The sequence below is a fragment of the Indicator indicator genome, chromosome 30 (genome assembly GCF_027791375.1).
Source record: "Indicator indicator isolate 239-I01 chromosome 30, UM_Iind_1.1, whole genome shotgun sequence".
In the NCBI taxonomy this organism is placed as follows: domain Eukaryota; kingdom Metazoa; phylum Chordata; class Aves; order Piciformes; family Indicatoridae; genus Indicator; species Indicator indicator.
In genome coordinates, this window is record NC_072039.1 from 6,928,384 (window position 1) to 6,942,829 (window position 14,446).

The 14,446-nt window shown below is 52.8% G+C and overlaps 2 protein-coding genes across 2 annotated transcripts; one reads left to right on the top strand and one right to left on the bottom strand.

The window, feature by feature from the left end:
* Positions 1-158: 158 nt before the first annotated feature.
* LOC128977045 (C-C motif chemokine 4 homolog) lies at positions 159-1,344 on the bottom strand. The gene is made up of 3 exons (XM_054394511.1): positions 1,275-1,344; positions 820-934; positions 159-246 (listed from the first exon to the last, which is right to left on the bottom strand). Exons 1-3 carry the CDS (start codon positions 1,342-1,344, stop codon positions 159-161), a joined length of 273 nt encoding a protein of 90 aa, XP_054250486.1.
* An 8,405-nt stretch (positions 1,345-9,749) lies between these two features.
* LOC128977046 (C-C motif chemokine 3-like) lies at positions 9,750-12,574 on the top strand. The gene is made up of 3 exons (XM_054394512.1): positions 9,750-9,822; positions 11,502-11,613; positions 12,487-12,574. Exons 1-3 carry the CDS (start codon positions 9,750-9,752, stop codon positions 12,572-12,574), a joined length of 273 nt encoding a protein of 90 aa, XP_054250487.1.
* Positions 12,575-14,446: the final 1,872 nt, after the last annotated feature.

Sequence of the window (14,446 nt, forward strand, 5' to 3'; positions counted from 1 at the left end):
GTTATTGCACCTGATCCCTCCCCTATAGAAAAAAAAAAATAAATAGCAAAGCACTGATGTCAGCTTCTGGGACATTTTCACTTTCTCAGCTAGCTTTAAGTGACACTGATGCGTTTCTGGTGGAGCTGGGGGATGCAGAGTGGCAGAGTCCCAGGACCTCAGTTCAGCTCCAGGTCATTCATGTACTGCTGGACCCATTCCTCCTCAGGGTTGGTGCAGACCTCGCGGCCCTTCCTCGTCCCAAACCTGTGGGGTGCAGAGAGAGAAGGGCTTGGTGAGAGGGGAGGTGCAGTGCTCATCATCTCAGGCAGCCATCAGTGGGCTTGCAAAATGTTGGAGCAGGACCCTGCGTGTTCAGCCCATGGAGCATCACAGAGGATCATAGAATTAGAGTAATGGAATTGTTAGGGTTGGAAGGGACCTCAAGGATCATCCAGTTCCAACCCCCCTGCCATGGGCAGGGACACCTCACACAGATCAGGTTGTTCAGAGACACATACAGCCTGTCCTTAAAAACCTCCATGGATGAGGCTTCCACCACCTCCCTGGGCAACCTGTTCCAGTGTCTCACCACCCTCCTGGGGAAGAATTTCCTCCTAACATCCACTCTGAATCTACCCACTTCTAGTTTTGTTCCATTCCCCCTAGTCCTCTCATTACCTGACACCCTTGCACCTCCTGTCCCCCATCTGTCTTGTTTCCTGGGGGCAGCCTCCAATCTTTGTCTTTGGAAAAGAGGTTTTTCCTTCTCTGAATCCTCAGCCCAAAGAGAAAGCAAGCCACCACCACCACCCCAGCCCCCTGGAGGAGAGGACTTACACAACAGCTGGCATTGGGCACTGGCTGCTGGTCTCGTAGTACGTCACCACAAAGCTGCGGGGCAGCTGCCGGGAGATGTAGCTGAAGCAGCAGGAGGTGGGTGGGTCAGAGCCAACTGTGGAGGCAAAGACAGTAATCAGTAGTGGTCAAGGATGGGGAGCAAGGGCAGGGACATGGAACCACAGACCTGGAGGGTCTGGGAGAATGTGGAGGACAAAGGAAAAAAATGAGGTCTTTTTGATTCTTCCTTTGCCTATGAGTTCACCCTGAGCTGGCACTGATGAAGCTTGTGCCATGCTTTGAGCTCTGTGCCTTTCCCATGGCAGAAGAGCCCCAGCTGCCCAGGAGCACCTATCAGAGGGTGGTCTGACAAGGGAAGGACGCCTGGTAGAAGAGGTCCTGTCCCACCAGTGACATCTCTGCTGTCCCCATTTAGAGGGAGAGCTCAGACTTACTTGGTCCAGCGGAGGTCTGGTAGCAGAAGGCAGCGATGAGAACAGCAAGGGCAGCCACAGAGACCTTCATGTCAGCTGAGAAGTGGTGGCTGGAGCTGAAATAGGCAAGAGGAGCTTGCAAGCTTCTTTGGTGTCTGCTGAGAGAGTCAGCAGCTCCTCAATTTATAGGGTGAGGAGCTCCATGGTGCAGCTTGCGTAGGCATGATGGAATTTCCACAGAGGAGAGGTTGGTTGTGGTGCAGTCTCATGGTGGAACAAGGACAGCAGCCTCAGCCCCGGAAGGTGAAGCTCCCCCCTCATTCAGTGCCTCCCCAGTGACACAGGATATGAAACAATCACCACTGCTATTTCTGCTTCTTTTTTTGTGCATGTCCATTAGTAAGAAGTTCCCCTGTGGAGGTTCCTGCATTTGCCAACAGCCTCTGTTACCCAACCTGCCCAAGAAGCTTGGAGATGAAAGTGCATCCTTCCAGGATCAAATGGGCTGAAGAGCATCAATGGGATGAAGCTGGCTGGGGCTGAGGTCTCCTCTACCATGAATGTTTCCCTTACACATCTGCACAGCCTGTGCTGCCCCAGCAGCAGGAGATGGTAGCCATCACCAGTAGGCTCCACGACTTGTTTCACATAGTTTGAGGGGACTCAGGGCACATCCTGCAGCCAGGGCAGCACTGTAGGCACAGTACAGGTAGTAGTGGGTATGAAATAAGGGTCTCAAAAGCTGAAGCACTTGGGTTTTCTCCTCAGTTTAAGGGAAGAGAGAGACAAGATGACACCTCCTGGAGGTGTCTGCTGCACTCCAGTTCCTAGAAGATCCTAAATGACCAATTTAGATTAGTAAAGTTTTGAGGGCTACTGACAGATGAGGCAGAAGGAGCTCCAGGAGCAGGGTGAGGAAGAAGACACAGCTTCTCAAGCCCAGGACCAGACTGGGGGACAAGGGCGTGGGCAGAAACTGGAATGTCCAGGGAGAAAAGAGTATCCAGTCTCAGCAGGAGAGAAAACTCTAATGACCAGAGACAAGAAGGAATGGCCAGATTGTATGGGGGAGAGTGAGAGCTCATAGCTCAAGGGCTGGGCAAGGGCTGCCAGCAGGGATGGTTCACTGGGAAGAAGCCACCATAGGCCTACACACAAAGTGCCATGGAGGTCTACCAAACTGTTCTCTGTCCCCGAGGAGAAGGGGGAGGGCCTGGAAGGGGGAGGATGGATATTCTGGGAAGAGCTGCAGTTGCAACAAGATGTTCCTAGAAGGATATGTCTTCTTAACAGGGAAGCAGACTCATTTCTGGTAAATGTCCCCATTTTATTGTTTTCAGGACAGTGCTGAGTGGTGATGTTGTGGCAGATGCTGCCTGGAGGTCAGCGGAAGAATTAGAAGCTGGAGTGGAGCAACTCAACCGCACCAGCGGCACCTCGGCACCCCCAGCGCAGTGCGGGGCACTGACTCACTCTGGTTCCATCACAGGCTTCCAGCTGGTGACCCAGCACGTTCTGTAGATACCCTGGTGCTTTCCTCACAGGGCTCCAAGGCTGCCTGCTGTGCACAGCCCTCCACCAGCCACAGCTGATAGAATCATAGAATCATGGAATCATGGAATCATAGAATCATAGAATCAGTCAGGGTTGGAAGGGACCACAAGGATCAGGGACACCTCACACTACAGCAGGCTGGCCACAGCCTACATCCAGCCTGGCTTCAAACACCTCCAGGGATGGGGCCTCAACGACCTCCCTGTGCAACCCATTCCAGGCTCTCACCACTCTCATGGGGAAGAACTTCTTCCTCACATCCAGCCTGAATCTCCCCACTTGAGCTTTATTCCATTCCCCCAGTCCTGTCACTACCTGATATCCTAAAAAGTCCCTCCCCAGCTTTCTGTAGGCCCCCTTCAGATACTGGAAGGCCACAATAAGGTCACCCATCAGCCATGGGTTAGCCCCATGGGAGTTAACTTCTCTGCTCCATGCAGGCAGAGAGGCTCTGAAAGACAACATGGTCATGGGCTGGCACAGAAGTCCCACTCAAGGAGGCTCCTGCTGGGAGCTGTGGTGATGTGCCTGCCCTTTGCCCTGTCTGAGGAGGACAAATCTAACCCATGGAACAAATGTGTCTCTTGCCAAGAGGAGCATCACCTCCTTCCTGGCCACACCATGGCCAGTCTGGTCCCTTCTCCATCTTTCCATTCGCCATTCTGGAGAACAGGTTTTCCAAGGAGTGCTTGAAGAAACTAGGGGTGTTTAGTTTGGAGAAAAGCAGCCTAAGGTGAGACCTTTTGGCTCTCTACAACTCCCTGAAAGGAGGTTGGAGGTGAAGGTCATTCTCTTCTCCCAAGTAAGAAGTGATAGGACAAGAGGAAATGGCCTCGAGCTGCACCAGGAGAGGTTTAGGTTGGACGTTAGAAGAAAATTCTTCACTGAAAGGATTTTCAAGCACTGGCCAGGGAGACAGTTGAATCTCCATCACTGGAGATGTTTAAAGGAGCCAGTGGTGGGCTGAGGGACTTGGTTTAGCACCAGACTTGGTCGAATTAGAGAGTGGTTGGACTCCATGATCTGAAGGTCAGTTCCAACTGAAGTGAGTCTATGATTTGCAGAGAGAGGCACCTCACAAGCTCAGTCACCAGTACAGCTCTCACTTTCCACTCCACTTCCCAGCTTGCTTGTCCCCAGATATCCCAGGAAGACGAGGAAGGAGCCTGCCTCTGCAGACAGGGCGTCCAGCCAGGCGGGAGGTGGGAACCCATCGAGCAGCTGGACGCCAGCTGGACCAGAGCTTGCCTGTGAGCAAGCAGTGCTGGCTTGGCTCCTCTGCCTGCTGCTTCAGGGAGTACAACCTGGAGATGGACGTAAGAGCATGGTTTGCCTCTGAGCTGTTCCCTCTGATTGGACCTTCAGGCATTCATAGGTCATGTCTTGGGTTCTGCCACCTACAGCCGTCTGGTCCTGCCTTGCTCCCAGTGGGGGTAGGGCAGGCAGGAGAAATGCCATGTATGGGGCAGAAATGTTCTGATAAAATCCCAGTTCCCTGAAAACAGGAGAATGGCTTGGAAGCCTGCACTGATTATCCAAACCTTTCCAGTGAGACATTTTCGTTTCAGGCAGCTGAAAACCTCCATCCCTTCATCCCTTCAGCAGCAAGCAGGTGCCAAGTTCTGCTGGACTGCCAGAGACCAATTTTTAATTAATAATTAAAACAATTGCTTTAATTTAGCTGAGTCAGCTTAGCCCAATGAATGAGTCACAGGGACGAGGGAAGGGCTGAATATTTACTACTTTTCTGTTGCTGAGAGCCAAAATGACCCCAAGGTCAGGATAGTGGCTTCCCAGGGGACTGTTTTTTTCCTTAGAAATCTGACAAATCCAGCTCTTAGCAGGCTGAGCAGAGGTTGGAGGCTATGCTTACATCAGTGACGACCTGGGATGTTGCAACATATTCCTAAGAAACTTTTGCTTACCCATTTCTCTGTGTTCCAGTTGTGGTGAAACAAGAGAGCTCTTCCCCTTTTCAGTAAGAGGAGATGCTGTGTGCCTTGGGACATCTAACCCAGCAGGTGCTCTGAGATGGACAGATGGCCATGGGAGAGTGGCCAAAGGGGGCTGCAGCATCCCAGGGGAGAATTAGGTAACTTCCTGAAAGGAGGTTGGAGTCAAGTGGGTGTTGGTCTCTTCTCCCTAGTAACAAGGGACAGGATGAGAGGAAATGGCCTCAAGTTGCACCAGGGGAGGGCTAGAATCATAGAATCAGGGTTGGAAGGGACCTCAAGGATCATCTAGTTCCAACCCCCCTGCCATGGGCAGGGACACCTCACACTAGATCAGGTTGAGCCATTAGAAGAAACTTAGTTTGGACATTGGAAGAAACTTCTTCACTGAGAGGGTTCTCAAACACTGGAACAGGCTCCCCAGGGAGGTGGTTGAATTCCTATCCCTGGGGGTGTTAAAAAGAGGCAGAGATGTGGTTCTGAGAGCCATGGTTTAGCACCAGTCTTGGTAGAGTTAGAGGATGGTTGGATTTGATTACTTAAAGCTCTTTTCCAACCAAAAGAATTCTATGATTCTGTCAGATGATGGTGTAAGATGGAAGCTGTCCCACTGTGGCTCCAGGTGGTTTCAGGATCTGTGACTCAGCCCCCATGCTTGGAGTCAGCAGGACCATCTGAAGCAGTCTGGCTGATGTTGCACCAATTTACATAGAGAAATATGACAGAGGTTTCCTGCAAGCCCCCAAAAAATCCCGGGAGAAAGTGCTAAGTAAAGCAAACACCCAAAATAAACTCAGTGCCAGCAGAAATGGGGAACTTCTTGGTGTTGAATGAAAGGGGAACCCTGACTAAATGGTCAGACTGGCTGATGTCAGTTGCTATGTATAGCAGCTTGTCATGCTGAGGAGTCAGGACTCACTCAGAAAAGGAAGCACCCAAAAATGGTCTGAGTTCAGAAACTTGCCTCTAGGTCAAGCCCCACTTCCACCTGCAGCACTCTCCATCCTCTCCTGCTCAGAGGTCAGGCACTGGTGACCTGCCCTCAGTGTCCAGAAATTTCACCCCCACTAATTTTTCTGTTTCTGGAGAAATGTTGGAATCTTTCAGATGATGTCACATTCCAGAACTAACTCCAGAGGGAATCTGTGTGCCCTTGGGAACGGCTGGGAGCCATCCTTGTTGGGTGGTGTGAGTGAGCACAGGCCTGGCTCCTCTGCTCATGGAGAGGGCTGAGAGCTGGGTTAACCTTTAAACTTGTGTCAGAGCTGTTGCCACAGCTGGGGGACTTGCCATGGCTCTTGGACCTGCTGAAGACTCCGTGCCCACCAGCACCAGCTTGCTCCCTGTCCTTGCAGTGTGCTGGTGGGGCTGTATCTGGTGTCAGCACTAAGAGGGGGTAGGAAAACCCCCGGGGTGGTGTGAACCCCACTCCCACAGCGAGGTGTGACCTTTCCAGTTGCAATGGTGATGGGTGGATGTTTACCAACCTCACCCTTTGTTTTGTGCTCACTGCAAGGCTGCAAACCACTTCCCATGTGTGGGGGCTGCTGGTAGGTTAGGATGCTCTGTGGTGTCTTTCTGAGGCACAGGTCCCATCCTGCTCCCTCTCATGCTCAATTTTTTGCCACCCCAGATGGGCTTTTGCCCTTCAAAGGGGCCATTGTCTGGCTGCCCCTGCCAGCATGGGTTGTGCCTGGCACCAGTATCTCCTGGGGTGAGGGGAGGGCTGGGGCAGCTCTGGCACCATTTGCAGGCATGTCATGGCTCTGCAGCCTCCCCATGTGGCCTTCTGAGTCCCTCAGGGACAATGCAGAGAGGTGCAGCTTCAGGAGGGACTTGCTGGGGACAGTTTATGAGTGGGAGTGGAAGGGAGCTGGACTTGGTCAGGGATGACCTTTGCCACATTTAAGGGGACAAGGCTGTGACCCCCTGGAGCACTACATGTCTGCCCCAGGAGAAACCACCAGCGTCTCCCAAATGGAGCACCCCACACCCTAGAGTGTGCAGGACCAAATGGCTAACAGGAGTGACAAGGACAGGATAATGTTCCCTTCTGTGCTCCAATGTCTTTCTGATGGTGCTAAGGGACTGGGATGGTGCAGCCCCCATGGATGAGCTGTACCCCCAAGATAATGCTTCCCCACGAGCATGAGGACAACCCTCACCATCACCCATGGGCAAAGTCCCCTGCATCCCTCTGCCCTGGGGGTGTGTGCTCTGAGGATCTTGACAAGGGCAGGATTTCACGAGGGCTTCAAGGAGTCCCCAGAGCCTCTGGGCTAATTATTGTCACCAGCTATCCCAGGGGATGAAGACTCAGCACCCACTAGATCATCCTTCCCTGCAGTCTTCCTCTTTGATTAATTTTAGCTTTTTTTCCTACCCTGCCTGCACCCAAACAAATCTCCTGCCCTGGGCTGGGTGAGGCTAAGATGGTAAAAATGTCTCGCTTCCAGGAATAACAAAGGAAGCCAGAGAGAGGTCAGCTTAGAGCTGCAGAACTGTGACATCAGAGGGCTCTGAGGGGGTTGACAGAGATGACAAACCAGTGGAGAGCAAAAGAAAATCAAACGCAGAAGCTGGGCTCGGGGGCCAGCGAGAGTGAGCTGCTGTGGGATCAGCCTGGCTGGATCAGGCTGTGGGATCAGCCTGTGGTGGGGCTGAGCTGCAGCCTGGCACTTGGAGCTGGAGTCTTGTAGGGAGGGAGAGGTTCCCCCCTTCCAGGAGGCTGCTCAGTGCAGGGGACACAAGCTCCCAGCTGACAAAGGGCAGTTTCGTAGGCGCTGGTTGCTTCGTGGTGATGACACAACCAAGCAACTGCAGCTGCAGCAGCTCTTTGCAGACCCTCCTCCTCCAGCTCTGTTCAATTCATTAGCAGTAAGTGATGGCTGCCTTGCTCCCACTGACCATCTTGGGACTTCCAGATGGAAGGGATGGAGCTGCCTGATGCAGATGAGATCACAGCCCATCCTAACTCCCCACCACAGCCCCCACCACCTCTGGGTGCTCTGTGCAGCAAGGGAGATGGCATTGGGTGCACCACGAGCCCTGTGGCTTGCTCTTTGCAGGCACCAGGCTGGGGAGCAGAAGCTGTGAAGTTCCCATGAGCCAAGTTTTCCCTGGCTGGTGTCAGCCACAGGGCTGCCTTTCTGCAGCCACGAGCTTCCTTTGCTGGAGCACTGGCAGCTGTCATTTCCCCGTGCACATGCCAGGATGTGAGCTGCAAGCACAGAGGAAGGTGAAAACTCCCACTGCTGGTTTCAGCATGAGTGATTTCCATGGCAAAAAGCCAGAACTTGGGTTTGCTCCATAGCAATTCAATCAAAAGCTGGAGCCACTTCTCCTTTTGCCAGGCACCTCTGGCTGTGGCTGCTCAGACTCGCTCAGAGAAAGCAGAGCTGGTCCTGCCTGGGCTTGATGTGTATCCAGCAAAACCCAATTTCCTCCCTCATACCCTTAGGGAGGTGGTTGATTCCACTTAGGGAATCTTTGGTCCCAGTAAAACCACATCCTTGGCCACTCTTGGGGTAGGACCTAGATGATCTTTAAGGTCCCTTCCTTTCCAAACCATTCTGTGATTCTCTGGTCACCTCAGTGTCCTGGGCTGTGACGCAGGGTAAGATGATGCAGAGAAGCTGGAGTGCAAAAGAGGTCCTCCCCAGGTGGGTCAGTGTGTGGATGAGTAGATCATCACCTATCTCAGAAGCTTTGCACCTTCCTTCTGTCTCTGCCAGACTGTGATTTTGGAGTCTCTGATGGTGGAGTTGTCACTCCTGGAGATACTCCAAGCCTGTCTGGACATGGTTCTGGGCAGCCTTCCTAGATGACATGGCACCTTAGGACATTGAGGTGCTCAAAGTGGGTGCAAAGAAGAGCAACTAAGCTGGGGAAGGGCCTTATGAGGAGCAGCTGAGGGAACTGGGGTTGTTTAGTCTTCAGAAGAGGAGGCTGAGGGAAGACCTCATTGCCTTCTACAACTACAAAGGAGGTTGGAGCCAGGTAAGAGTCCAAGAGCAAGCAGCCTCAAATTGTGCCAGGTGAGTTCAGGTTGCATGTTAGAAAAAATTTCTTCCCAGAAAGGGTTGCCAAGCATTGGAATAGGCTGCCCAGGGAGGTGGTGGAGTCACCATTCCTGGAGGTATTTAAAAGACAGCTGGGTGAGGTGCTTAGGGACATGGTTTAGTGGCAGTGGCTCAGCAGTAATTGTGGGGTTATGAGCTCTGGGTGAGCAGCTGGACTTGATGAGCTCAAAGGTCTTGTCCACCCTCAACAGTTCTATGATTCTGCTTTGAGCAGGAGCTGGGCTGGATGACCTCCAGGGGTTCCTCCAGCCTCACCAACTTGTTGGTCCAGATTAAGCCAAGCACTGCAGGACGGGTATGGGCAGAGCAGTTTGGGCAGCACGGAGCCCACAGTCTGGCCACCTCTCAGCTCCACGTGCTGCAGCTTAGTGACCACTGTTACACACCCAGCACTCAGTGCCAGGAGCTGCTTTGGAGCCTGCCAGGCCTGTATTGTTTCTTTTTTTTTTTTTTTTTTTTATTTCCAGAGTTGCACAATCTCAGGCGAATATTGTGCCTTCTGCTAGACAGCCAGAGAGGGAAAACCCCTCCTGTAACCCAGATAAACAGTTCTCCTCTTTGTGGCCATGCCACTTGGCACATTTCGCTTTCCATTTGCTTTGCTGAAATCAAAAACGGGTGCTGAGTCAGAGCTCCACACGCCTGGCTCCAGCAAGAACCTCATCCCATTCTTTCTGACTTCTTCTTTTTTTTTTCCTTCCTTCTTAATTCCTTTTGGCTATTTCATTTTCTTGTCATCCTCTGTCATCATTCTGGAATTTCCAGTTGCAGGATTCTCCCAGCTGCCTCCAGGACTCTTTATTAAGGGGGAGCTGAATCCAGCTGCTGCAGTCTGAACCGCTTCTGCCAGAGCTTCTGACTTGCTCTGATTGCCCTCATCCAAGGGGAAGATCACAGAATCAGAGAACATGAAGGTCTCTGCAGCCCTTTTTGCTCTTCTCCTCATTGCAGCCTCCTGCTCCCAGACTTTCTCTGCCCCAGGTGAGTCCTACTTTTTCATTTGTGCAAGAAGAACAGATCTGAGCCTTCGCTGTCATTTCTCCATTGAGCTCTTCTGGTAGATAACTGGGACTCTGTTAGCATCTGTACCACTCTCCACTCTGCACTGAGATCAGATACATGTAGGAACCCCAGAATTAGAGAATTATCTGTTCATTATCCACCCATCCATCCACCCTTCCATCCACCCTTTCATCCACTCTTCCATCCACCCTTCCATCCACCCTTCCATCCACTCTTCCATCCACTCTTCCATCCACCCTTCCATCCACTCTTCCATCCACCCTTCCATCCACTCTTCCATCCACTCTTCCATCCACTCTTCCATCCACTCTTTCATCCACTCTTCCATCCACCCTTCCATCCACTCTTCCATCCACTCTTCCATCCACTCTTCCATCCACTCTTCCATCCACCCTTCCATCCACTCTTCCATCCACTCTTCCATCCACTCTTCCATCCACTCTTTCATCCACTCTTCCATCCACTCTTCCATCCACCCTTCCATCCACCCTTCCATCCACCCTTCCATCCACTCTTCCATCCACCCTTCCATCCACTCTTCCATCCACTCTTCCATCCACTCTTCCATCCACCCTTCCATCCACCCTTCCATCCACCCTTCCATCCACCCTTCCATCCACTCTTCCATCCACCCTTCCATCCACTCTTCCATCCACCCTTCCATCCACTCTTCCATCCACTCTTCCATCCACTCTTCCATCCACTCTTCCATCCACTCTTCCATCCACCCTTCCATCCACTCTTCCATCCACTCTTCCATCCACTCTTTCATCCACTCTTCCATCCACCCTTCCATCCACCCTTCCATCCACCCTTCCATCCACTCTTCCATCCACTCTTCCATCCACCCTTCCATCCACTCTTCCATCCACTCTTCCATCCACCCTTCCATCCACTCTTCCATCCACCCTTCCATCCACCCTTCCATCCACTCTTCCATCCACCCTTCCATCCACCCTTCCATCCACTCTTCCATCCACCCTTCCATCCACCCTTCCATCCACCCTTCCATCCACCCTTCCATCCACTCTTCCATCCACCCTTCCATCCACCCTTCCATCCACCCTTCCATCCACTCTTCCATCCACTCTTCCATCCACTCTTCCATCCACTCTTCCATCCACTCTTCCATCCACTCTTTCATCCACTCTTTCATCCACTCTTCCATCCACTCTTCCATCCACTCTTCCATCCACCCTTCCATCCACCCTTCCATCCACCCTTCCATCCACCCTTCCATCCACCCTTCCATCCACCCTTCCATCCACCCTTCCATCCACCCTTCCATCCATCCACCCATCCATCCACCCTTCCATCCATCCACCCATTCATCCACTCTTCCATCCATCCAGTCAGCCAACCTGGGCTCAGACTACTTATCTCTGGTTATGATTTAGGGACTTCATTCTTTGCCAGGATCTGAACGAGGTGGGGAAACAAAGCTCTGAGCTTCATTGCTGTGTGGGAATTTGCTCCAGAACCTGACAACAGTGTTGCTGGCATGGGACCAGCTGATCCCCAATGTCCATTTTAACCTTAATTATCCTCTACTTCTCCGTGAGCACAGCTCCCTGAAGTGATGGCCTGGCTGCTCCGTACTCAGCAGATGCTCACACTGTCTCTCCTTGCTCTTCCAGCTGGACCTGTCTCCTCAGCCTGCTGCTTCTCTTACGCACACCAGAAGCTGCCAAAGAAGCTTATTGAGCTTTACTACCGCACCAGCGACAGCTGCGCACTGCCGGCCGTCGTGTGAGTACCAGCACTGCCTGGGACACTGTGGGGACAGCTGCTGTGGGGTGTGCTGGGCAACTGACCAGCTCTGCAGGGTGGCTGTGGGCACGGGGGTTTGTAGGAACAGAGCAGGGCAAGGAGAACTCCAAGGGAAAAGGGCTGGCACAGGGATGGTCTTGCAGGGGAGCTCAGGGATGTTCCAGCAGGAGTCGAGGGGGCAGGGAACTGTGTCTAGTTCTGGGCTCCTCAATTCAAGAGAGATGTCGAGGTACTGGAAGGTGTCCAGAGAAGGGCAACAAGTCTGGGGAGGGGCCTGGAACATAAACCTTATGAGGAGAGGCTGAGGGAGGTGGGGGTGTTTAGCCTGGAGAAGAGGAGGCTCAGGGGTGACCTCATTGCTGTCTACAACTACCTGAAGGGAGGTTGTAGCCAGGTGGGGGTTGGTCTCTGCTCCCAGGCAACCAGCACCAGAACAAGAGGACACAGTCTCAAGCTGTGCCAGGGGAGGTCTAGGCTGGATATCAGGAGGAAGTTCTTCACAGAGAGAGAGATTGGCCATTGGAATGTGCTGCCCAGGGAGGTGATGGAGTCACCATCCCTGGAGACGTTCAAGAGAAGCCTGGATGAGGCACTTAGTGCCATGGTCTAATTGATTGCTTAGGGCTGGGTTGGACTGGATGATCTTGGAAGTCTCTTCCAACCTGCTTGATTCTATGATTCTATGATTCTAGGGTGGGAAAAGGGATCTGAGTGGAGGAAACCAGAGTTGGCTGCTGGCTTTAGCAGCAGCTTAGGGCACAGGGCAGGACTTATTGCAGGGCCCCAAAGCTGGGATCTAGGCTCTTCTGGGCTGTGAGCAGGGAGCTGACAGGTCTCATCCCTGTGCCACAGGTTCATCACAAAGAAAGGTCGCCAGGTCTGTGCCAATCCCAATGACCTCTGGGTGCAGAACTACCTGCAGAACCTGATGCAGAACTGAGCAGAGCAAGATGACAAGTGTAGCTGCTGCCACACACTGAGTCCTGTCATCCTGAGCTCCTTGCAGGGAGCAGGACACTGGGGCAAGAGGAGCCCACACCCTCTGCAGGCAGCTCCATGGGGCTGCTGGAAGGGCACCATGAGACACCTTGTGTTGAGGTGCTGCTGCCTGCCCTTGGCTTGCATGGACCAGTCTGCAGCCTCATCCCTCTGCCCTGACACCTCCACCTGTGGCCTGGGAAGATCCATGGCTCTACACCTCTGCTGTTCTTATGGTATTTTAAATTATTTTTAAAATATTGTATAAAATGGGCAGAGCTGCCTTCTGTGGATGCTATTTATGGGAGGGTGGCTCAGAGTCTCAGCACTGGATGATGGGTGGCCCTGGCTTCCATGTGTGAAATCATCATTCTGGAGAATAAAGAATGTGGAGAAAACCTCTGCTTTTCCCCCCTTTTTTGTGGCTCTGTCTGGTGGTCAGCAGAACTGAGGCAGAACCTCACCCTGAGCCTGTCTGCACCCTCTGGATGGCACCTGATGATGGGCACATGACTGAGGCAAACCCATCAAGTTTCCATGCTGCAGGCACAGGAACATCCTCCACCACCTCATTCCCCCACCACACACACCCTCACCTCCCACATCCTCTACAGAATTAGCCATGTCTGTGGCTATTATGGGCTGCACATAAGGGCCTTTTACATGCATGAACGTGCTCTTCATACATGGAATCATTTTGGTTGGAAAAGACCTCTGAGATCATATACCCCATAGGTTGCACTCCAAACTGGTCCCTGGCCATGCTGGCTGTGCAGTGGGGTGATAGAAGGACACCTTGCTGTCAGGGGTAAAATCCTGCCAGAGTCTTTTGGGGGTTGGAAAAGGGAGAGCAGCTCAAGGCTGGATGGGAGGAAGCAGAGGGCATGGAGATGCTGTGGTGCTGGGGCTGCCCTGTCAGCTGGCAGGTAGCCAGGGCTCATGAGCTGCTTGTCCACCCTTCTGCTGAGGGTGCTGAGGAGCAGGATCAGTTCCCTGCCCATGCCCACCCCTGCAAGAAATTTCTGCCAGCTAAGCAGCAGCATTTCCCAGCACAGAGCCCACAGGCACCCACATGCACACTGTCAGCAGCCCCACAGCATCTCTCCTCACTATATCTATCTCTCCAAGACATCACCACATGTCTGCCCACCAGCCCCCATGTGCAGCTGAGTCCTGCCAAGCCTGGCAGCCCTACCCAGGGAGGGGGCAGGGACCTCAGCTTTCTTTCTGACCACCCCAGTGGGGGTTCTTCCTCATTTTCCCACCTGTAGAACAAAAGGGAGGGTTCAGCTGTGCTGCAAGGGCAGAACAGCCACCAGTAGACCTGCTGCAGCCATTCCCAGGATGCAGCTTTGCATGGGAACGTGAAGGGAAGGGACCAGGTGCCAAGGGTAGAAGCACAGTGCTGGGCACAGTGTGGCCATTGCAGTTCTGCTCAGAACTCTGCTTCTGCTTGCTCAGAAGAAACATCCCCAACAGCATGGCCACCCAGAGCTGACCTGGCCTTGTGGTCATCCTGTTCCAGTTGGGATTCTTTCTTCTTCCTGCAAAAATCCCTTTATCTGATTATTTTATTTGTTCATTCACCCCCACCCCCTCCCTCAGCTGCAGACCAGATTTGGCAAGCCCAATGCTGGGAAAGAACCTTCTCCTGGTCTTGTGATTTCCTTCTAGTCCTGTGTTTTCTAGGCTGGAATGCTGCTGCTCATGAGGCATCCGAGGAGCTGCACCCCAGAGAAGGGCAGAGCCAGCCCAAGCACCATGTAATGTCCTAGCAGATGGTGCTGATGCTGGTGGACCATGTGGAGGAGTCCTCCCCAGCTTCATGAGGATG

Bases quoted from the DNA above. Each gene is read 5' to 3' on its own strand.
- LOC128977045 (XM_054394511.1), bottom strand. From the start codon at position 1,344: ATGAAGGTCTCTGTGGCTGCCCTTGCTGTTCTCATCGCTGCCTTCTGC. The intron at 935-1,274 runs GTAAGTCTGAGC...TTGCCTCCACAG, and splicing joins CCAGACCTCCGCTGGACCAA to TTGGCTCTGACCCACCCACC. The intron at 247-819 runs GTAAGTCCTCTC...TGCACCCCACAG, and splicing joins TGCCCAATGCCAGCTGTTGT to GTTTGGGACGAGGAAGGGCC.
- LOC128977046 (XM_054394512.1), top strand. From the start codon at position 9,750: ATGAAGGTCTCTGCAGCCCTTTTTGCTCTTCTCCTCATTGCAGCCTCC. The intron at 9,823-11,501 runs GTGAGTCCTACT...TTGCTCTTCCAG, and splicing joins CCAGACTTTCTCTGCCCCAG to CTGGACCTGTCTCCTCAGCC. The intron at 11,614-12,486 runs GTGAGTACCAGC...CCTGTGCCACAG, and splicing joins TGCGCACTGCCGGCCGTCGT to GTTCATCACAAAGAAAGGTC.